General features: G+C 37.4%; 1 protein-coding gene across 1 annotated transcript in view; it reads right to left on the bottom strand.

The window, feature by feature from the left end:
• Positions 1-2,924: 2,924 nt before the first annotated feature.
• Positions 2,925-25,431, bottom strand: part of LOC121863406 (F-box only protein 33-like) — a 52,187-nt gene continuing 29,680 nt past the window's right edge. The window contains exons 5-7 of the mRNA XM_042362033.1: positions 19,912-20,032; positions 9,704-9,896; positions 2,925-3,122 (exon numbers count right to left, since the gene is read on the bottom strand). Of these exons, the coding sequence (XP_042217967.1) occupies positions 2,956-3,122; positions 9,704-9,896; positions 19,912-20,032 (481 nt within the window). The 3' untranslated portion in view covers positions 2,925-2,955. The remainder of the gene's footprint in view (positions 3,123-9,703; positions 9,897-19,911; positions 20,033-25,431) is intronic.

Genomic DNA, 25,431 nt, shown 5'->3' on the forward strand with positions numbered 1-25,431 from the left:
ATCAACACGGATCTGTGCAGCATCTCCGAATGGGGAGGTAGAAACTTGGTTAAATTCAATAGTAATAAAACACAGTATACAGTATTTACCAATTACATTTTCCAAATTAGATGATCTCCCACCAATCACATTTCAAGATGCAATCATTCTGCCAAGTTCTAAAATAGATATGCTAGGTCTCACCATTCCTTCTAATATGTCATGGAAGCCACACATCTACAACATTGTTAAAGCTGCCTCCCAAAAGCTGGGAATGCTGTACAGATGCCGTAGCTACTTCACTCCTGAGCAGTTGCTTCAAGTTTAAAAGGGATTCATTCTCCTAACTTGGAGTACAGTCGGCCTTAACATACGCGGGGGTTAGGTAACAGATACACCCGTGAATGTTAAGAATCCCCGTATTTTTGCTGCCCCCCCCCTAAAAACACCCCTGGCCCCCCATGTCCTTATTTACCGTATATACCTGTGCGTAGTTCGAGTTTTTAAGACCAAATCTTTTGGCAAAAAATTGGGGGTCGACCTCTAAACGGGTAATAGTTTCGTTAGGTTGAAAAATATTTACCAGTAACTACCAGTAAACAATGGAAACGACACACCACCAGCTGTGAGTTTCGGTACAGTTGCCAGGGCAGATCTCTTGCGTCATCATAGCAAGCCCAAAGTAGCCAAATGCATGGTATGGCAGCACAGGACGATGTAAAACATAAAGTATTCATTTATTAAAGTGTATTTATAGATACATAAATTTTGTTCATTACATTTGAAACATCAATCTTTGTTAATTAAATTTGAAACAAGAGAAAACTACGATACCGTATTTCTAAATACCAGGTATTTTCATTAAAATATTACATCACAAGTATATTTTACCTTAACTGTGACTGAATGAATATATTCTCAGAAATAAATATGGAAATGTAATATTTTTGCTGAAATGACGTACATATTACAGTGGAAAGTGGGATAAAATCATGACGAAAACAATGACTTTCGCTTTCTTTCGTTGTTCGAAAGATTTTACCGTAATCGCTTTTCGAATGGTATTCAGTTAAAAAACTGTCGTATTACAATAATATTCTATCCTAATTCACTTGAATAAATACTACGATACTATATTTCTGAATATTTTCATTAAAATCCATCAAAATCATTTTCCTTGTCATCGTCTTCAGCACCAAACAGCTCCTCCCAGTCTTCTCCTTGAACAGGGCTAGAGGGTACGTGTTTTTCGAATCTTTTTCAGTTAAAAAACTGTTACATCACACATATATTTTACCTAAACTGCGCCTGAATGAATATATTCTCAGAAATAAATAGTAGTTTTGCTGAAACGTGATGTATTTCAATGTAAAATAGGATAAAATACATGACGAAAACAAAAGACTTTACCTAAACTTCCGATGTTCAAGAGAAGTTACTTGTTTTTTAATAGTTTTTGGTTAAAATACTGTTATATTACAATGATATTCTATTCATACTGTGCTTGATATAATACATTCACGGAAATGTAATATTTTTGCTGAAATGACGTACGTATTACAGTGGAAAGTGGGATAAAATCATGACAAAAACAATGACTTTCGCTTTCTTTCGTTCAAAAGATGTTACCGTAATCGCTTTGCGAATGGTTTTCAGTTAAAAAACTGTTGCATCACAAGTGAATTAGGATAGAATATTAATGTAATACGACAGTTTTTTAACTGAAAACCATTCGCAAAGCGATTACGGTAACATCTTTTGAACGAAAGAAAGCGAAAGTCATTGCTTTCGTCACTTTCCACTGTAATACGTACGTCATTTCAGCAAAAATATTACATTTCCATATTCTCAGAAATAAATAGTAGTTTTGTTGAAACGCAATGTATTTCAATGTAAATTAGGATAAACTACATGAAAACAAAAGACTTTACCTAACCTTCCGATGTTCAAGATATGTTACTCGTTTTTTTAATAGTTTTCGGTTAAAATACTGTTATATTAGTGATATTCTATTCGTACTGTGCTTGATATAATACATTCACGGAAACGTAATATTTTTGCAACTACAATGCTGATGTCAACACAAGCGTGGTTACAGCGAGACTGACTGAGGGAACGCGGGGTGGCGCGGGCGATGTGTGTGTGTGTGTGTGTGTGTGTGTGTGTGTGTGTGTGTGTGTGTGTGTGTGTGTGTGTGCACTGTGTGGTGTCGCGCACGATTTGAATAATGTATATTCCTTTGAATGTATATTCCTACAGCGGCAATCCGTGTATTTGCAAATCCATGTATGTTAAGGGCCGACTGTACTACTCTCATATCTGGGATGGCTCTTTTTCTGTCCAACTATTAGATAGGGTGAAATCAAAGGCATTTTGCCTTATTGACTCTCCTCCTTAAGTTGATAATCTTTCTTCCCTTTCTCTTCGCCACAATGTTGCTTCTCTCTCTTTTACAGATACTTTAACGGGCAATGTTTGGTGGATTTGGCATCACGTGTACCGCCGGCAAACCGGTGGGCTCGTAACACTTGTCTTGCCTGCGGTGCCCACAATTTCTCTGTGGCTGTCGGTCACACTAGAATAGCCTGTTATAGTACATCCTTCTTTCCTCACACAGCCAAACTATGGAATGCTCTGCCTTCTTCTGTATTTCCACACTCATACAATGTCTCATTTTAAAAAGCTGGTTTTTTCGCATCTTCGTGGTGTAAATTAATATAACCCTTTTCTTTTCTAATTTTAATTTCTCTTTATTCTTATTTTTTGCCCCCAGGCCCTGATGTGGGCCGATGACCTGTGCCCGGGGGCTATTCTATGTGTAAAAAAAAAAAAAAAAAATTCTATTGTCTACAAAAAAAAAAGGAGAAAAATGTTTCAAGGAATCAAAATAGGGTTATCAATGATGAAATATCCTAAAATGGTATAAGCTTCTGAAAGACTTGAAACATATGACTGAAAAGGACAACATATTATAATTTACAATATTAGTAAACATACCTCAGCAATATTGTCAACATCCTCTTCATTGGCTATTTCATGGGAATCATCTGCCTCAAGACAATCTTCAGGAATGCACAATTCCTTCAGACCAGTACCACGGAGTCTTGCTATGGCAACAACATCACTGCCACCATATCCATAACCTAGACAACCAACCAATTTATTCAGTTTAAATATTTAAATATTCAATGATACTGGTACTGTATGTGGAAATGAGCAGATGTGTATTCAAATATATATTTCCATAAAAGAATTTTGGAACTTGTCTGTGAGCTTGTGAAATGGCCATATGCCAAATTTCACATAAATACTGAAATCATTTTAATTATTGTATTCAAAAACTGATGGATACAAGGACTGGCACATGAACAGAAAATATGAATTGCTAATTCCCATTCTCAGGAATATGGGAAACAAATAAAGATGACCCATGGTGACAACCAACACCATATGACAGAGGTTTATATTTTATACAGGTAATTGTCTAATATGACAAGTACAGTAATACCCTGGTTAGCGCTACCCCTTAGAGCACTGCTTGCATCTTGGAGCACTAGTTTTACTTAAAAAAAAAGAAGTAAAGTTCAAACACTCGCAAAAAGCAGCTCTCTTTGTTTATACATATTTTAAAGAGTACCCATGACTACAGTTGATTGTACAATAGCAAGTCTACGGACTTGGCGCACCCACATTCAACCACAACAAATTATTAAATGTTTTATAGTTTTATATTTAATATTTAACTGTACCGTATATCTCGGCTTATAAGACGGAATTTGAACATTAAAAAAACTGCCCAAAGTTAGGGGGTCGTCTTAATCACCAGGTATAAAATTCTTACCTCTTAAATACTGTGGTTTAGTGTGTCAAGAGTGGTGATGGAAACATCGTAAGCCACTCACAAGGGCCTACCACTAATTATTTTATACTGAAACTTACGTTTGGCAAGCTGGATTCAAATTAAGATTACCGGTATATTAAAATAATAAAAATGTATTATAAACCTGTCTAACATACCGTAAAAGAACAATATACCCCTGTAATAAACACAGCTATCATCACACACCCCTCCCCACGCCCCCCCCCCCATTTGCCAGTGAGTAGACAAGAAAGGGAAAGTGACCGCGAGATTGGGCTATTTTTAGCCGTTGAGGTAGTCAGTAATGCATATCGGTATATTTACTGATAATAATAATTATCTCCTATAAATAATTAATTTAAAATTTATTTTTTTACAAAGAATATTCAGTAAATGACTGCGTTAATTCTTGAAACTACCGACAGTTAAATACAGACGCTTAAGTGACGTCACAAAAATTACCAGCAGATCTTAACTGTAAAATTGTTAATTTCCATCGCTACATAATACAACAACGTAAGAAACATTGTTATCCATTAAGCAACATCAGGAACATGGATGAAACGCCAATGAACTTCGACATGGTCGGTAATCATACTGTTGATACAAAGGGTGCAAAAACAGTGTTAGTGAAAACAACAGGACACGAGAAGACACGGTTTACAGTAGTACTTTCATGCATGGCAGACGGAACCAAGTTGAACCCAATGCTAATTCTCAAAAGGAAAACAATGCCCAAAATCAAGTTCCCGGCTGGAGTTTTTGTTCACGTCAACGAGAAAGGGTGGATGGACGAACAAGGAATAAAGTTATGGATTGATCATATATGGTGTTGGCGACCTGGTGGCTTTCGAAAACAGCGTAGCCTCTTAGTATGGGATATGTTCGCGAGTCATTTAACAGAGGGAACAAAAACCAGCATGACGAGGAACAACAGTGACATTGCAGTTATTCCTGGTGGATTAACTTCAGTTGTACAACCACTTGATGTTAGACAAACCATTCAAGGACCGCGTTCGTGAACAATGGAACAAGTGGATGATCAGCGGCAAAAAGTCTTACACGAAAGGTGGGAATATGCGTACTCCAGAACTGGATGTACTGTGTTATTTTATTATCAAGGCATGGGATGATATTAATGTGGAAACAGTTATCAAGTCTTTTAAAAAGTGCGGAATATCTAATTCAATGGATGGTATGGAGGATGATATGTTGTGGGAGGACGAGGATGAAACAGAAGCCGAAGCCACGTCATCTGATTTGGAGTTTGATCCTTATGATGAAGCAGCCATAAATGTATCTCAGGATGTACTTGAAGAACTTATGATATCAGATGTTGATGATGTGGATTTTGAAGGTTTTTAATACATGATGACGTTAGTAATAATCATGTGCTAATAACATTTTTAACTTGTCGGGTAATTTGCTTTTAAAATATTGTGAATTAGTAAATTAAATGTGTGCATGTGTATATATGTATACATACAGTATATATAAATATGTTTGTGTGATAAATGTATGTAGTAAGTACGTAATATTTTTTCACTCAAATCCTAATGAAACACTACTGGAGAACATTCCTTTGTCGCAAAACAAGTTTATAAATTAAAGAAAATAATTACAGTGTGTTTAATATATTACAGTACATTATAAATAAATAAATAAACAAATAATTCGGTAAATCTATTTCAAGTAAATGGAAAATAAGCAAACAAATGTTATTTACCAAGACCCTTCCCTCTAGCTCAGGGTGAGATGGAGGGGAGATAAGGAAGGCTATTTATAGCCCGTCTTTGTGTCTGAAGTGACCAGTACCCTAATGCACATAGATAATTCATTTAACATTTATTTTTTGTACATAGAATATTCAGTACATGACTGCAATTATAAAATAGTGTGAATGAGTATATTAAATATATAAATATATATATATATATATATATATATATATATATATATATATATATATATATATATATATATATATATATATATATATATATATATATATATATATATATATATATATATATATATATATATATATATATATATATATATATATATATATATATATATATATATATATATATATATATATATATATATATATATATATATATATATATATATATATATATATATATTTATATATATGCTGATAACCACAAGGAAAGAAGAAAACACGAAGTTCCCAAGCGCTTTCGTGTAATTCACATCTTCAGGGGTGAGTACAGACTAGAGAGAGTAATACAAATCAAGGTGTATATATACAGAGGAGGGTGAGACCAGGTCCACAATGGTCAGGTATTAGGTAATGACCCTACTAATCTTTAAATAGCACACAACAGTTGGTGGTCAGGTCAGATGGTCAAGTGACCCGGCCTTCTCACCTGATCACAAATCTTCTTAATTACAAAATTGTCCAGCTTGTACATGCCGTTACTCAAATTCATGTTGAATGCTTCGGTATGTTTAATAAGACTAGATTCTATGATGTTCCTACTATCAATTGAATTACATGGTAATATTGAGGAGGCATTATCCCAGTCAATGCAATGCTTGTTATCCCTCAAATGAACAAACAGAGCATTGGATTCCTGGCCTGTCCTAACACTGTATTTGTGTTGTTTAATTCTAGTTGCAAGATCTTTACCTGTCTGGCCTAAGTAAAACATATTACATTCCTTGCAAGGAACTTTATAAATGCAACCAATTGTGTTGTTGGGGGAGTTCTTGATTAACATTTGTTTAACAGTGCATGAGTTTTTAAATGCCACATTGACGTTCCAGGTTTTTAGCTGTGCAGGAATGTGTGAGAAATTTTTGTGAAATGGTAAATATTAAGGTATTCTTATGGTCATGGGTGGGCTTGGGAACTTCGTGTTTTCTTCTTTCCTTGTGGTTATCAGCATATACCTAGATCACGCGCACCTACAGTGATTTACTTGCATATATATATATATATATATATATATATATATATATATATATATATATATATATATATATATATATATATATATATATATATATATATATATATATATATATATATATATATATATTATATATATATATATATATATATATATATATATATATATATATATATATATATATATATATATATATATATATATATATATATATATATACATATATATATATATATACAGTGGGGTATGCTATAACGAACGGATCCTACTACGAATATTCCTATAACGAACGGTTTTACCTATAAAATTGAGAATGCTATAACGAACGAAACTCCTACAACGAACATTATTTAAAATTTTTATTTATTTTTTAATAATTTATTGTTTTTTATTACAAGTATTAATGATATTCTTTATTTCAGGGGTTTAGATGCATATTTATGTACTTTTTTACAATTTTATTATATTTTTCAGTGTTAAGTGGTTGTATTTGGGGGCCCGGAACGGATTAAACCTATAACGAACGAATGCTATAACGAACAAGGTTCTAGAACCAATTAGATTCGTTATAGCATGCCCCACTGTATATATATACAGTGGCCCCTCGGTTAACGAACTCAATCCGTTCCAGAAGGTCGTTCGTTAACCGAAACGTTCGTTAACCGAAACCATTGTTTCAATGGGTTTTTGGGTAATTGGTTCCAGCTCACCGAAAATTTCCTAAATTCAACAAAAATGGTAGAAAAGTTCACTTACTTTGAGGTGTGTATGTAGAAGGCTCCTGGATGATGATGATGATGATGGGATTTAGAATGGGGGTGGAGGAGAAGGAAGAAGAGAAGGCATTGGGGTGGAAGAGAAGTCACCCCATGGTGCCATTTCACCCATAAAATTTTAGCTCTCTGGTTTAATTCAAGATTATTTTCTTTAAATCAACGCTGCACTGCATTATATATTGTCAATATATAAAATATATTTCAAAATGACCAATAATTTGCTTGGAAACACAGAAAAAAAGCGTTTAGTTGAAGAGAGTCTCAAGCAAGATGTTACCTCCAGTGAAAACAGAGAGAGACTGACGCCTGTTTGCTGTGTTAAGAGGCTGGATGCCGCGCATTAAACTAGTCACTTTACCTTCAATTTTGTTCAATAATTGTTAAAATGACTAAAAAATTGAATATTAAACTTTTAAAATTATTGAATAGTATAAACTTCTTGATATTTACAAAAATAGTAAGGAATTTAAGCCCTAGAACCGATTAATGTATTGGCGGACTGATACTAAAGCTGGTTGCCCGGTCAGTGCAAGCGAAAACATGTTGAGGTCGGTTCGTAAGAAGTTCGTTAAGCGAATTTTTTTTCGTTAACCGAATTGAAGATCCTTATGGAAGGCAGTTCGTTAATCGAAATTACGTTAACCGAGGTGTTCGTTAAACGAGGGGTCACTGTATATATTTGTGTAATAAATGTATGTAGTAAGTACGTAATCTTTTTCACTCAAATCCTAATGAAACACCACAATTAGAATACGGTGGTAGCTGTTGTACAAACAGTCGGAACACAGTCCCACCACCGAGACGGGGGAACACTCCCACCACCGATCGTCTCGTGCGAAGCAAGCGTATAAATTAAAAAAAATACTTGCAGTGTGTTTAATATGTTACAGTATATTATAAATAAATAAATAAACAAATAAATCGGTAAATCCATTTCAAGTAAATGGAAAAATTTTACTCGACACCGACATTAGTTCCAGTTACCGGTAAATAGCAGACGCTTAAGTGACGTCACTAGTGTTTACACTACACCAGCGGGTAACATTTGATGACATTACATGAAGTGAATTGGCCTTATTTTAAAAAACCAAGGATGGTTGGTAGAGGACTACTGGGTCAGTGGGTAAGAGTCACATTTGGGGTATCGGTCTTATACAGCGAATAGAGCTCAAAAGCTACTTTTTAAATGGAAATTTGGGGGGCCGTCTTATGCACCCCGACGCCTTATAGGCCGAGATATCCGGTACTGTAGGTCTTATTGTATGACATAAAATTGTGTGCGGTTAACTGAAATACAAGTGTGTGGCAGTGGGTTGAATGTCAGCTGTTGAGGAGCACTTAGCAACACACCCAGTGCCTGTTACCACTCCTTTCCACTCCAGCTCTCAAATCACCACAACCTCTCTGCTTTCTCACCCAATACTGAATTTTAATATGCTATATATAACGTAATGTTGAGATACAACGTTGCTCATTTACATTTAATTTTTTGGATAGACATTAGCTGTTCAATAGTGTCTGGGACTGTTGCGGCAAGAGTTACCAAAGAAACCAATAGACGCATCACCACTTACGCAATCTCCTTCACCACCACCACCCCCCATCATCACCACTCCCTCTATTATCACCAGTGTTGCAGAGATGATTAGCTTCAGTCAGAGCACAGCTGTATGATATCCACTGCCTCCCGCCTCCCATCCACTGCATCTCACCAACACACTACCTCTCCCACTCATTCTTTGACTGTCATTTAAGATACAATGTTACACAGTACATTTTTTATTTGTTATTCGTTAAACAGTAAAAATATGTTTCTGTACTGTACCTGTATCACTTATATACAATACTGTATGCACCTGTATATCTCATAGGAAAAAATAATGTCATCAACAATGCATCTCCATATACTGTATGCTATGGTATAATAACCCTGTTGAGCGCAGTTTCTGTTAGTGGTCCCATTTTCCAGTAATGTATACCGAGCGCTAATCGGGGTACTGCTGTACTGTCTAGCCTAAAAAATTTATTTTAAATTAAAAATTGGGGTCGTCTTATATGTCAGTACTTTATATAAATGATAGCGTGTTCCATACAGCATTCTGACGCTCTAATGTGATAGAATATTTTGCCTATAAATCTATTTGGCTTACCACAGAGTGTAAGGTGTTCCAGATGTTTACATTTCCAAGCCAACATGACCAAAGGGTCTGGGGATTCCTGGTCTTCATCTCGACCCTCAGTGAGCATCCCCCAACCACTGTGATCCAGGGAGTCTACCAGAGTCAGGTGACGCAGGGTTTCACTGTACCAGTTGCTCATTAGGCGCAGTGCTGCTACATTGATCTTAAAAGAAAATTAAATACTATGAGTGATTTTGTTGGGGGAGGGGGATACTAGAGAGTTTCATCATAATACTTATAAAATACTCTACATGTACTTAAGGTGTCATACTTATTGGTGAAACTCTCACTTCCAAAAAAGTTGGGCACAATAGAAGAGCCTCCACACCACTAGTACTACAAATCTCCTTTGACTACTTCATACCCTTTATTACCATTCCTGTTCCCTCTTTTGTGAATTATCTCGCCTTTCCTCCCGCAATGGAGACTGTATCCTTCTACCCAATCCACCTGTTACACAACCCAGAATTTATAGAACCACTTTACTATCTTATCACATGGTATCATCCTGATATACCCTTATCATCTCAGAGAACTTCTCTTTCAATTCCATCATTCTGGCCTCTTAAGATACTCCAAACATCCCCAGTCAATTTAATACACTCAACACTCCTAACTCAATACAGTGGACCCTCGCGCCAACGCGCTTTTGACTATACGAGTTTAAATATATGTGATAAAATAATTTGACCAACATGGAAAATTTGAATATAAGCGGCTTAACAATGCACTCCCTCCGCCTTCCTCCCTCTGCTCCGCTTTGTGCCAGTTGTAGATGCCTGCCAAGCAGCAGCCGCTCATCTCTAAGTCTCGCCTACGTGCTCATACCAACAACATTGTACTAAAACGGTTTGGGAACTTTTTGTGTTTTTGCGTTGCTTTGTGTGTTTGCCCTTGCAGTATGGCCCCTAAACGCAGAGGTGATGCTAGTGATGGTAGCACACCCAAGAAAAATAGAAAAGTGATGACATTAGCCGAGAGAATAAAGATTTTGGATTAATCTACGTGATGGAGCGTGTGTAGCAACGCTTGCCCGTGAGAATTCTGTACATGAATCCACCATACGCACAATTTGTAGATGTGACGACAAAATATGTGCATCTGCATCTCTTGGTACTAAGGTAGCTCAAGTGCCAAGGAAGGATCGGTACTTAGAAAAAATAGAAAAACTATTAAATGTTTGGATCAGTGGACAAGTGAATGAGAAAGGATCTGTTATTGATAGAGTAGCAATACATGAGGCAGCACATAGCTTGTATACTTATGTTGCGAAAGCTGAGGGTGGCAGGGAGTGATGTGATTGTGACTGATTTCCAAGCAAGCAAATGGTTATAAAATTATAAATGCTTTACATAATGTGAAGCTTCAGGAAGAGGCTGGATCAGCAGACAAAGAGATTGCAGAACACTTCAAGCATGTTGCTTGAATTGATAAAGGACAAAGGATATGCCCCGGAGCAAGTGTTTAACGCTGATAAGACTGGCCTTTTATAAATGTATGGGTAACCGAACCTACAGTACGAAGACCCAAAAAGTTGCTCCAGGGTTTAAAGCTTTCAAAGACAGGCTGATAATTGTTATTTTGTGGTAATGCAGTTGGTCATTTTAAGTGCAAACCCATGCTTGTGTACCCTTCGGAAAATCCCAAGGCATTAAAAGGTAATAATATGTTTCATTTGCCTGTTGTTTGGAAGTCCAATAAAAAGGCCTGGGTGACGAGGGTGCTCATAATGATTGGTTGCTGCATCATTTTGTGCATGAGGTCACAGAATATCTCACGAAGAAGAATTTTGACTCAAAGGTGTTGCTATTGTTGGAGTATGCCCTCAGGCCATGTTGCAGAAACACTTCAGTTAACGCATCCCAATGTGGAAGTTATGTTCTTGCCCCCCAATATCACTTCAATTCTGCAACCAATGGAATTCTGAAAGGCATTTAACATCAAAGACTGCCTTGTTATTATAAAAATGCCTTGGGATGAAGTGAAGCCTTCCACCATGAACACTTGCTGGCACCAACTTTGGCCTGAAATTTCACAATGTCAGGGGATTTCCGACAGTTGACAAGGAAATTGTATAAATTGTGAAACTTGCAAATGAAAATGGATGTGAGGGCTTTGATGACATGCAGAAAGAGGAGGTTGGTGAACTGTTGGACACGCATTTTCAAGAACCAACAAATGAGGAGCTTTAAGAGCTTATAGCAGATGACAGTAAAAGTGATGATGATGTTGAAATGGAACCCATAAAACCTAAATTAACAATTAAGGCGACCTCTTAATTCCTCCTGCAAGTAAATGAACTTTGTGACATGTGTTTAGGCATAGATCCAATAATGAAGAGAAGTTTTAAGTTCAAAAGGGCCCCTGATGATATATGTGTGCCATACAAAGAAATTTTAAAAGATTTGCATAGAAAAAGCAAAAAAACAGAAAATAACAGACTTCTTCCCAAGGCCACAGTCACCCCAACCATCAACATCACCTGCCGATCTGGAGCCTCAAGTCGATGATCCATCGGCTTAAGAAATAAAAATCATTCCAGTTTCATCACTGAAGTCTTCTTCATCAATCACCATCATCAGAAGGCATCACAACATCTACGATATCGTCATCATAGTTCCGTTACAATCACTTAACCATGGATCGGTGAGTACAGTATTATGAGTCTATAATACTTATGATTAATATTATTAATTGTTTATGGTATGTTAGTTCTACTATTGTCATATTTGTGCATTATGTAAATGTTTAAAAGGTATTAATTTCACGTGATAGGAGTCCATACGCGGCCACGATCCCGCCACCCAATTTTTCCCAAAAGTTAAGATAAGTTGGCCTAAGCAATTTTGCCTAGCTCACCATTTTCGAGGAAACTAACCCCCGTGTTGGGCGAGGGTTTACTGTATTCACAATTAGATATTTCAGGACATTTCAATAGAGTATTACCCCGTGCTTTACATGGTGGTTTCACTTTCCGCGATTTCTCATTTACTCATTTACGCGGTACCTTGCCAGAACCTGTACCGGACTTTCACTTTCCGGTGCATCTACTCATATACGCGGTGAAGTATAATTTTTTTTTATTATTTTTTTATTTAGCTCATAAAATTCATACAAATTACCCTGCCAGAATATAATTTACATTGCTGGAATTCTTACAATATGATGATCATTTTGAATATAAACATCATGGATTTTGCATTAGACATACAAATTTTATATCTAATGTAATAATTTGGTTTACACAAAGCAAATATTTTATCATTTGTGCAAAATATATGAAGTTTACATTCAAAATATTCCCTGACCTGCAAGGAATCTTGAAATGTCAATTATATTATCCTAACTTTAGTCTGAGGTATTATTTATTACTAAAAATGTAAATATACTATTTTCTCCCAATCGCTTCTCTGGTAGGGAGGGAAGGTGGGGGGTGGGGGGTAGGAAGGGAGGGAGGGCGGAGGTGGGGTATTTTGATTGACAGATAGTGTCCTTCACGAATACTTCTTTGTTTATTTACTGAAGATATTTGTTTTAGCTCATAAAATTCATACAAATTACCCTGCCAGAATATAATTTACATTGCTGGAATTCTTACAATATGATGATCATTTTGAATATAAACATCATGGATTTTGCATTAGATATTAAAATTTTAGATCTAATGTAATAATTTGGTTTACACAAAGCAAATATTTTATCTTTTGTGCAAAATCTATGAAGTTTACATTCAAAATATTCCCTGACCTGCAAGGAATCCAGAAATGTCAATTATATTATCCTAACTTTAGTCTGAGGTATTATTTATTACTAAAAGTTAAAATCTAGTTTTTTCTCCCAAACATTTCTCTGGTAGGGAGGGAAGGTGCGGGGTGGGGGGGAGGCAAGGTGGGGTACTTTGATTGACAGATAGTGTCGTGAAGAATATTTTTTTTTTATTACCTGAAGATATTTGTTTTAGCTCATAAAATTCATACAAATTACTCTGCCAGAATACAATTTACATTGCTGGAATTCTTACAATATGATGATCATTTTGAATATAAACATCTGGATTTTGCACTAGATATACAAATTTTAGACTAATGTAATAATTCTGCTTATACAAAGCAAATATTTTATCTTTTGCAAGGAATCCAGAAATTTCAATTATATTATCCTAACTTTAGTCTGAGGTATTATTTATTACCAAACGTTAAAATCTAGTGTTTTCACCCAAACATTTCTCAGAGAGGTAGGAGCTAGTGAGCTGGGAAGAGGGAGGGGGAGGGTAGATTTGAGTCCATTATTTGAATGGACATTAACCTGGCAACTGTATTTCTCTTAAATATTAATTGTGTGAGCATACCATCATAAAATTTAGATGTTATTTTTACTACAACATAGGTACTGTGTAGGGAAAAGTGGAGTTTGGAGGTCGGGCCAGTCTCTATTGGAATTAATCCCATATGTTCTGTTGTTCACTTTACGCGGTTTTCACTTTCCGCGGTACCCTGTGGGTTCAATTGACTGCGTAAATCGGGGTACTACTGTATTTAGTTTTCATCAAGAACAAATTCACAAGATTTAGTGATTTTGACATTGAAAAAAATCACATTATAGCGAAGTCGGGTTATTTTGTGATTGCTGCGTAAATTATTACCAATACAGGTTGTACCTCTCTAGTCCGGCAACCTCGGGACCTGACCGGTGCCGGACCATGGAAATTTCTGGACCATAGAAATTCACCTTTTTCCTGGACAGATAGTGACTTGCGCTTAAGTTAGCACCACTTTCACTGCTTCGTGGTCTCTTTGAAGACATATTGAAGGGTTAAATGTCGTACAGTAGCTTCTCAAATTTCGCGAGTTTTTAATTCACCATTTTTTATTTACACACAAAAAACAAACACTACATAATTTAAAATTTTGACGGCGGAAACTTGAATTTCGACGGGTTTGAACGGCTCGCCAACGTTCAGACGACGTGCACTGTCGTGTAAACAGTGTCATTTCTCTTATGTACAAAAGATTCATTATTGTTTATTACTGAATGTCTTTTTTATTGAATTAATGTTTGTGTGTGCAAAATGAGCAATACAATTCATTAATAATCGTAGAATATTAACACACGAGGAAATGAGACAGCATTGTTTTTAGATTGATAACAAAACCAGTGACTGAGTGGTTCTACATATAAAACAAAAAATAAGACCCTGGTTGTAGCTGTAGTAAAATTAATAGTAAAATTAATATGGTTTTTAAGTAAAGTTATTTAAAGTTAATAAATAGAACAATAAAATAGCAAACCATTAATGTTAAAGAAAAAGAAGTGAAACTTCTGGCATTATGTAAGTGCACACATGTGAAAAACATATCGTCATTACTCTACATAAGAATATGAAAGCAACACTTATTTACTGTTCAAATATGTTTTTAATTGATGTTTCTGATTTTTTAGAATTAATGTTTGTGTGTGCAAATAGACAATACAATTCATTAATAATTGTGGAATATTAAAACACGAGAGGCGAACTGACTGCTGGCATTGTTTTCTATGTTTACAAAACCAGTGACTGATTGGTTCTACATATAAAACAAGAAAATAAGACCCTGGTTGTAGCTGTAGTAAAATTAATGTAAAATTAATATGGTTGTTTGAAGTAATGTTATTTAATGTTAATAAATGGAACAATATAAGTAGCTAACCGCAAATGTCAAAAAAGTGAGACTGCATATGTAAGTTAGCTGCGTAAAAACATATCGTCATTACTCTACATAAGAATATAAAAGCAACATTTATTTACTGTTCATATATATTGAAGGGTTAAATGTTGTACTGTACTCTATATAGACAAGCAGAGAAAGAGAGGAAACCCGAACTGCGGATGTAAACAAACCTTAATTTCCGCGGCTTTGTTTTTTTAGGTTAGCCCACCGGGCACAGGTCACGACCCACATTGGGCCTAAGGGAAAAATGCAATTCTCCAGTAATAATAATAATAATAATAATTCAGATAAAAAAAAAAAAAAAGCCTGCTTATCTTCCTATTGGACAAACTAAAATCGTTCTGGACCACAGGAGTTTCCGGACCACAGAATGCCGGACTAGAGAGGTACAACCTGTGCCCTATACTGTATAATAGATGAAATTTTTTATTGCATGAGGAATGCCAAAGCTAGCTTCATGCTGTATGGCACTAAGGAGGCTGCATCAGCTGACACAGTTACAGTGGAAAAAGTAAAGGAAGAATTGACAAAATTATAGAGGAGGGTGCAAGAAACCCCCAAAATAATTTTTGGTTTAATCAGATGTCCAGAAAAAACACAAATAATAATTGTTTATTTATTTAAGACTCTGCAGGGAAAGGTGAAGTTGCTGAATCAGTTAAGGGAGGGAATGTCTTTTGCTGCTGTGGGGCGACTGTACAACGTGAACGAAAGCACTGTACGTACCATCAAGAAAAGGAAAAAAAGATATCTGTGATGGGCTGGTGCCAGTGCTCACGCTGATTACTAAGCATACCAGCCAAGTGAGGGGAAGGCAATATGGTGAAGATGGAGAATGCCTTGTTTCACCATGGATAGAGGACCCTTTACTGGAAGGTGTAGGGTACTCTCCTTATCCAGGAAAGCTAAGTCTCTACACACACGCTTCACGCCTGCAGCTGAGAACCATTACCCCAGTACCAGTGCTGCTACCCCACACCTGGGAGCACCTCCGACACCTTTCCAAGCCAGCAAGGGGTGGTTTGACAATTTCAAGCGTCGATTTGGCCTGAAGAATGTGAAGATGACTGGGAGGCTCGTCCAGCGAACACCATGGCTGCAAAGCTTTCCCAGCTGGGGAGTTGAAAGCAATACTCGAGAGCAGGGTTACAACCAGAACAAGTTTGGAGAAATGGGCCGAAACAGGTTAGACAATAATTTAGTACTGTGCATTTAGCCTTAAAATGCTCAAATACCTGTTGTACTATGCATTACTGTATTGCGTTGTAAGAAAACAGGATAAATCGTCTAGAGTTTTTTATACAGTAGCTTTTTATATTTTTATTCGTAGTGATTTACCATACAATTATTAACAGCAATATTTTATATTTTTATACCAATTTTGATACATATATGTATAATAGTACAGGGTGTACTATTTTCTTTCTAACAGAGTTTGTTCTGCAAAAAACGCCTAGCGCACTTTCATCGCGCCAGAAACGCCGTGCACCAGGATTGAAGGCAGCCAAGACAGGTGCACTGTGCTATTTTGTGGCAATGCTGGGTCACCTATTTAGCCCATTCATATACAAGTCTAAGAAACGCGTGCATTCCAACACAGCGACATGAGCATGCTGCCTGTTTTTCTGGATGCACAATAAGAAGCCTGGACAACGGCGGCCTGTTTCTCAACTGGTTCCACCATTGTTTCCTGCCAGAAGTTGAAGCGTTACCTGCAGAAAGGATTTGAGTTCAGATCCTGCTAATCCTCGACAATGCTCTGGTCATCCACAGTCAGTGGAAGTGCTGCATGAAAAAATACAGGTGTTGTTCCTTCACCCAACACCACTACTTATCAGCCAATGGACCGGGGGATATAAAGGCGTTCAAGGCTAACTACGATAGCGTGTGTTGGCTGAATGCCTCAGCCTTCGACCATAGTCAAAACCTGGATGGGCTTCAGTACTGGAAGAGCTTCAGCATTGCAGGCTGCTTATCTGTGGTGGCTGGATCATCTTTCAGGATGTGAAGCCTGGACAGTGAATACCTGCTGGAAATCACTGTGGCCTGAATATGTGAAGATTTCACTGGATTTTCTCCTGGCGAAGCCGCCATGAGCTGGCGGTGAGAAAAGACCCTGGCTGTCAAGGAGAGTGGCTGGGGAAGCCGAGGACATGGCAGAGAGGACAAGATTAGGAGCTAATTGAAGGAAGCCGCGACACTATGGGCTGACCGGGGAGGATCTACAGGGGTTAATAAACTCAGGCAAGGAAGAGGAAGAGGAAATAAAGAAGAGGAAAGGAGAGACACCAGAAATAGCATTGGGAAGTTGGGGAGATGACCAGAATATTGAGGCACTGAAAAACCTGGCCTATAGTATGGACCCCTCCATGAAAGTGCGTGCCCTGAAATTCATCTCACGAGGATGGATGACGTTTTTGCTCCATACAAAAAACATCATGGAAGAAATGAAAAGAAAAGGCGACAACTCATCATCACCATGTTCTTTGATCACCGAAGGAGATTTGCACCATCAATCACTGGAGGCAGTGAGGAAGCAGCTAAATCACCGTGGCCCCTTCACCACCGTTATGGAATTAGTCGGCGATGACCCCGATGACCCCGTCCTGTCGCTACGAGGATAGGTACAGTACAGTAAAATTGAAATTTTTATCTCTTTTTTTTTAGTAGCTTTTCTTGCCATGTTTATTGTTGTAAAAATGCACAGCACAGTACAGTTCAGTACTGTACATAGGAAGTGGAGGTGCAGTTATTCACAAAACATTGTGTTTGTTGTCGGCAGTAGTGGCCCCGGTGAGGAGGTGGAGGAGGGCGGAGGAGGCGAGTTGGGAGGTGGTGACCTTGGGCGGGAGCAGGGGCCAGTGGAGATGCCAGCTAGTACATTACAGGTGTACAGTGATAAGGTGTTCTTATAGCTATTTTTTGCATTTTAATATGAAATACTGTACATTCGTTTCAACAAAACTTCCATTTATTTCAGAGAACATGGAAATGTAATATTTTTGCTGAAATGATGTCTATTACAGTGGAAAGTGGGATAAAAATTGTAGTAGCTTAATGACTTTTCTTTTTCTTTTCGTTCAAAAAATGTTACGTAATTGCTTTTGAATGGTTTTCAGATGTGGAATTATAAGGCTAATGATAGAGATAGAATATTATTATGTGCAATGCATATACAACAGTTTTTTAACTGAAAACCATTCAGCGACTCTGTTTGAATAATGAAAAGTCATTGTTTTGGTCATGATTTATCATTCCGGCAAATATTACATTCTGAGAATCATTATATTCAATTCAGTCACAGTTAAGGTAAAAATATGCTTGTGATGTAATATTTTAAAAAAGAAATCTGATGTCGAAGTTTCTTTTGTTCAAATTTAATTAACAAGAATTGATGTTTCAAATGTAAATAGACAAAAATTTATGTACAGTTCTATAAATACACTTTAATAAATGAATGCTATGTTTTACGCGTAAATTCCTGTGCTCTCGCCTGTAGTTTGCTTGGCTACTTTGGGCTTGCTATGATGGCCTTAAGAGATCTGCCTAGCAACTGTGCCGACCTCACAGCTGGTGGTGCATTAGTTATCATCGTTCCATTGTTTACTGGTAGTTACTGGTAAATATTTTTCAACCCTACTGGGGCGGGAGCAGGCAGGAGGCGAATCTAAAAATAGCGTCGAGCCAGACACTCTGTCGCGTATATGGGTAGATGAACCGCGGAAAGTGAAATTTCGTTCTGGGAGCGTAAATGAGAAATCGTGCGGAAAGTGAAACCCAGAGGTAATACTATGTGTGTGTATATATATATATATATATATATATATATATATATATATATATATATATATATATATATATATATATATATATATATATATATATATATATATATATATATATATATATATATATATATATATATATATATATATATATATATATATATATATATATATATATATATATATATAGAGAGAGAAACTTGGTCACAAGTTTCGTGATGCCATACAATAGCAGGGTCTACCATTAGACAATACATTATGCTATGATCTATGTGAGATTAGTAAAGACTTAACCCTACTGTTTGTCCCATATTTTTGTGAATTTCTAGTGATGCAATTTGTACATAAAATTAATTAGTTTGATTACATTTTCTATACAGTACAGTACTATACATCCAGGATCATAAATAAGTGTACATAAAAAGAGTAAAAACTTAGAAAAATGTTAAATGCATGCTATTAAACCAAACTAATTTTTCCATTTGACTGTAAAGAATTTCAATCATTATTATTAGCCACATCACTAAGGGTGTAGGAACTAAACTCACACTTTATCAGGGTTCCATTGTATATTTTTGCAAAACAATACTAAATTGGTTACTTCTGTGGCCACTAATTCAGTTATCACCAAAATATCACCCATGGGTATAACAGCACCTTAAAGTATTGACAAAATTGCACTTACCCATTCACAAAAGAATGCTCTGAAGTGTGTGAGAGGCATGGAAGGATGCAGCAGACCAGACCCAAGTTGTTCCACTCCATCATATGAATGCATTAAATTCATCACCAAGCAACACTGTGGACTATATTAATAAAAGCTATATTACAAAAATAAAATACAGTACAGGTATTTCATTAGCTTTTAACATTATTTTTTTCTTAAAAAATAAAAAAATAAATGAATTTCACTTGACAGAATGATATCTGGTGTAGGCAACAACCTTTTAATTTCTACTCACAATACCTGTAACGGATGTGCAAAATATCAATTTACCCCTGTGAGAACTCACAGGAACTAAGATTACAATACAATTCTGACGATACAGTAAATGTGCAGACCATCCTAAAATGGAGCCCATAGTGTAAAATCAGGTGAATCACGGGCTCACTCATGTCATTATTCCCAATTTATGTACAAAGGATTGAAATATGAAACCTCATTTAACGACTAATGGAAATTTCAAATTATCCGAGAGATTATCTACCCATACCACCCCCTACCTGAGCCTACTTTATGCAAGGGGCTTTCTACATTCTGAGGCAACTCAACTGGCCATTCTTTAAGTTGTCAAACAGTAAATAGCCACCTGTTCAGTCAAAACCAGCGATTGTTTCAAAGGCCAGTAAGACCATGGGCACACTGGGACAAGCCCTGAACAAGCTTACTCAACTCGTAAACTTTGAATTCACACAAAGCATCGCACATCTTCCCTTTTGGTGCCAAGCTGTTAATATGTGTTGCCTTTGTACTATAGATGTATTGTTTGCATTTTACTGCACTTAGGGAAATTAGGGATAATAGTTTGTTACATTTTAGTATTTTCACAAGTTTGACAGAGTTAACTTTGCCACACAGTCACTTGGACTTATACATTCTAATTATAAGGTGAGTGATGTATGATGAAGTTTTTAACACTATCACTCAATGTGCAAGTTTGCAAATTTTTTTAATGAACTTAAATTAGTAGAAGACTGATGGTGTGCTATCAGTGAGACCAACCTGTCTTAACTTGTGACTTAAGTCATTGAAGCATTATGCATAAAGTCTCTAAATATTATTATAAATACAGTAGGCAAGGGATTCCAACATCCTCATTCATTTCAGTAAACTAACCAATTCAAATGTATATTCTCAGCTTAAGAAGATCAGGTTCTTGGCCTAAATATAACAGGTTCTTGGCCTACCTAGGAGAGGCTTTCAGCCCGACTATCACAGGTTCTCAGCCATTCTACAACAAATTCTCAACCTGTGACAGCTTCTTGGCCCAACTATGATAGATTCTCACTATAACAGATTCTCTGCCTATGACAAGTTCATAACTAATTATAGAGGTTCTGGAGCATAAGTATAAATTCCAACTTAACAAACCCAACCTGACCTTGAGCAACTATTATGTCCTCGGGCCATGGGACTCGACAGCACGGTATGTGTGCACACAGTAACTCTTGAGCAAGTGACCTACTGTACATGGGCCAGTCAGCTAAACAACCTGCTTCATTGAAAGAGCTCATGTGATGCTACAGAGCATCTCATTTTAATTGATTTTAATTACTTTTATGTGTTGTTGGGCAAAATTAATTTATTAAAAATTATAAATTCCTCAAACATAATCAAAAGAATAGTTAATAATTACAATAAACCCCCGATATAAAAGAGATTAATTGGGGGGAAAGCCGGTCCGTTAAATCCAGATTCGGAATAATACCAGACTCGGTCTATTATATACCATTATACCTGTAGACTGAAGTGACCATGATCATTTTAATGGATTTGAAGGGCAGTTCATTTGCACAGTTGAGCCCTAAACATGGTTAGGCCCCCACCCCCCGCCAGACTAAAAAAATTATATAACAAGCTTCTAATACAATTACATGCGAGGGTTGTGTATTACCACCACTATCATTCTATTCCTGCTTGTTTAGTGATCAACTATAATACCTGCCAGGCATATAACTCAATTGAAAGTCTGTCTGTCTGCCTGGGGTGTGGAGTGGTAGTGTTAAGTCTAGGTTCATGTGAGCTGAGCTGAGTGGCTTGGTCACATGTGCCCTATTACCTTGTTTACAAATATTTATGGCACTCGATACACTTGGAATTTTGGTATTTATAATAAATACAAGCATCCAGTATATTGTTTTCATGCTTGTATGTTTTAAAATACCCAAACTCAGTAGCTGCACCAAGTGCCATAAATATTCATGTACCGGGTAAAAGCAAAGTAAATTTCTCCAATCACAGTCTGTGGTCTGGCCAGCCACCCACTGCAAAGTTGTCACATTTTTTATTTTACAGCACAGTGCTTATATCTACCAACTAAATCTATAAAATAGTGAGATTAAAAATTAAAAACTTAATACAGTAGATGATAAAAATGATACACGTGTGACTAATGTTAATTTGCCAAGCCAAGAATGAGACCCAAGCGTAAGGGCGGAGTAACGTACATTAAGTCCCCGATATATGCGAATTCACTCATATGTGAAGACCCTATTCCTACCAGGAATTCAATTAATGCGAGCAAAATTCAGCCTTATGCGAGATGCCACACTCCCTGATATGGATTCCAACCCTGATGACTGCAGATGTCACTCCAACACCATCACCAACTATGTAAAACCTCTACCACCACCTCCATCATCTTGTCTACCCATTGATATTGATACAGTTTATTTAGCCAGAAGAACACAGATACAGAGTCGATAAAAATCATAATATTAACATGGCTGAGCCAGTTGAGAGCCTGAGCTCTCTTGAAGGTACCTGATATATACTGTACAGTTATCTCAAGAAAGTACAGTGGTCCCTCGGTTAACGAACGATTCGATTAACAAAATTTCGGTTTACGAATTAGCTCCCATAAGGATCTTCAATTCGGATAACGAACAAAACTTCGATTAACGAAATCCTTATGACAAATACGTTTTGTTGTGAGCTACTGACCTCGCCACGTCAGTCTCATTGTTCTCAGTCACCGTGTATACTGTTCTCTCGTGTCCCCGCTAATCTGTTCAACAATGGCTTCCGCTGGACCCCCACCACCCCAGAAAAACTTTGATTTACCTGGACCAAGCCGCCCCAAGCCCAAGATACGACGAGCCCTAAGTTACGAAGTTAAGTACAAGATCGTGCAAGATTTGGAGAAAGGAACGAGACAAGTTGATTTGGCGCGCCAGCATGGCGTGATCGAATCTATGATCCGGACGATCAAGAAGGATGCCGCCAAGATTAAAGAACACATGAGCATCACAAAGTCTGCAGGAGCTTCAATGGTGAAGTATTGTCAGAATAAGGTGCTGCTCAAGACTGAGAACTTACTGGTGAGCTACTTAATTCGTCAGGCAAGACGTAACATGGCTGTGGACACGCGGGCAGTGCAGGACTAAGCTTGTGAACTGTACTTATCAGTGGAGAGCAAGATGGGAATTGCAGAGCCCAAACCCTTCACTACTTCCTCTGGGTGGCTGCAAGGGTTTAAGAAAAGGAACAAGATCACCAACATTAACATTGTTGGTGAAGGAGCCAGTGCTAACCGTGCTGCCGTCATGGATTTTCCTCCATTCTTACGAGAAGTTATGGAGGAAGGACAGTACACCGACAACCAGGTGTTCAACATGGATGAATCCGGTCTGTTTTGGATAAAATTACCTTCCAAGACCTTCGTTGTCAAGTCTGCCAGCAGGTGTCGGGGCCGGAAATTGCAGAAGAAGCGCATCACCATCCTGTTTACCACCAATGCCTCCGGTACCTGTAAGCTCAAGTTGTTGGTGATCCACACAGCCCACAAGCCGCACGCCTACAAGAACATGGACATGACCAAGATAAATGTCCACTGGCTAACCTCACGTAAGGCGTGGATGTTCACAGGTCTGTCCCTCTCCTGGTTTGAAGACTGTTTCTTTCCTGACGTGAAGAAATTCTGCGCGCAAAATAATGTGCCTTTCAACATTTTGTTGCTGCTTGACAAAGCACCAGGACACTCGCCCCTACTGTTGGATCATCACCCCAGTGTAAAAGTGGTCTTCCTTCCTCCCAAAACTACGTCGTTAATCCAGCCCATGGACCAGGAGTTGATATGCAACGTTAAGGCTGCATTCTCCGCAAAGAAGTTTAAGCTCCTGAATGACTACACCAACACCAAGGATGTTGCATAACCTTCTGAGTGGCACAGATAGGGAGAGCGACGACAATGAAGATCCAGAACAAGAGTTGGCGGGGCATGAAGTGTGAGTTAAACAGTTTTGGAAAATGTTTAACGTAAAGAAAGCTGTTGATTTCTTGGTGGAGGCATGGGGGCAGCTGTCTGTGGCAACGATTCGTCACGCGTGGCAGAATGTGTTGCAAGGTATCCCAGGTGGGAGGCAGAGGCAAACTGTGGCTGGTGAGGCTCAGTCTGTTGCAGTGGTAGTGGACCTTGAAAGAGAAGCTGCACAGAGTTTTACAGCTGCAGGCTTCTCCGAGACCACCAACGACGACATCATGGAGGTAATCAGGGATCCTGAGGTGACTGCCGACGAGATGTTGGAAGATGATGACGTCAGTGAGGAGGCAGGTGGTGTGGCAGGTAGAGAACAGAAGTTAACTCATGGTGATGTAAAGGATGGCATCGAGTTTGCCGAGAACTAAAGCTCACCCTTTCAAAAGACCCTGTCAATCACCGGTATGATGTCTTCAATAACCTTCTAGACCAAATTATGGAGCAGTACATTCAGATGTATCACGACCACATCAACACTAGCCATCAGCGTAGCATCACTGACTTCTTCGCCCGCAACCCACCACAGCCAGCCCATGCCAGTGATAGTGACAGTGATGGTGACTTTGAGGGGTTTGTCAGGGAGGCCCTGACAACTATGGTGGATAGTGATGGTGATTTACCTGCGGGCCAGTAATCTGCCCTCTGCCTCGGAACCAGCCCCCATCCTCGTATGCCGACCCATCTCTTCTACTAACGTAAGTGTTAAGCCTTGATTTTCTTTTACCTGGTACAGTATATTATTCTCTTATTGATATTTCTCTTCTATATTATGTGTGTATGCATACCATCATAAAGTTAAGATACTATTTTTACTACAACGTACGTATTGTGTCGGGAAAAAGTGGAGTTTGGGGGGTCGGCCAAGTCTCTATTTCAATTAATCCCATATGTTCTGTTATTTCATTTACGCGTTTCTCGTTTTACGCGGTCCCCCACGGGTTCAATTGACCGCGTAAATGCAGAATATATATATATATATATATATATATATATATATATATATATATATATATATATATATATATATATATATATATATATATATATATATATATATATATATATATATATATATATATGCAAGTAAATCACTGTAGGTGCGCGTGATCTAGGTATATGCTGATAACCACAAGGAAAGAAGAAAACACGAAGTTCCCAAGCGCTTTCGTGTAATTCACATCTTCAGGGGTGAGTACAGACTAAAGAGAAGTACAAAACAAGGTGTA

Source organism: Homarus americanus, unplaced genomic scaffold, assembly GCF_018991925.1.
Source record: "Homarus americanus isolate GMGI-L3 unplaced genomic scaffold, GMGI_Hamer_2.0 scaffold19518, whole genome shotgun sequence".
NCBI classification, from domain to species: domain Eukaryota; kingdom Metazoa; phylum Arthropoda; class Malacostraca; order Decapoda; family Nephropidae; genus Homarus; species Homarus americanus.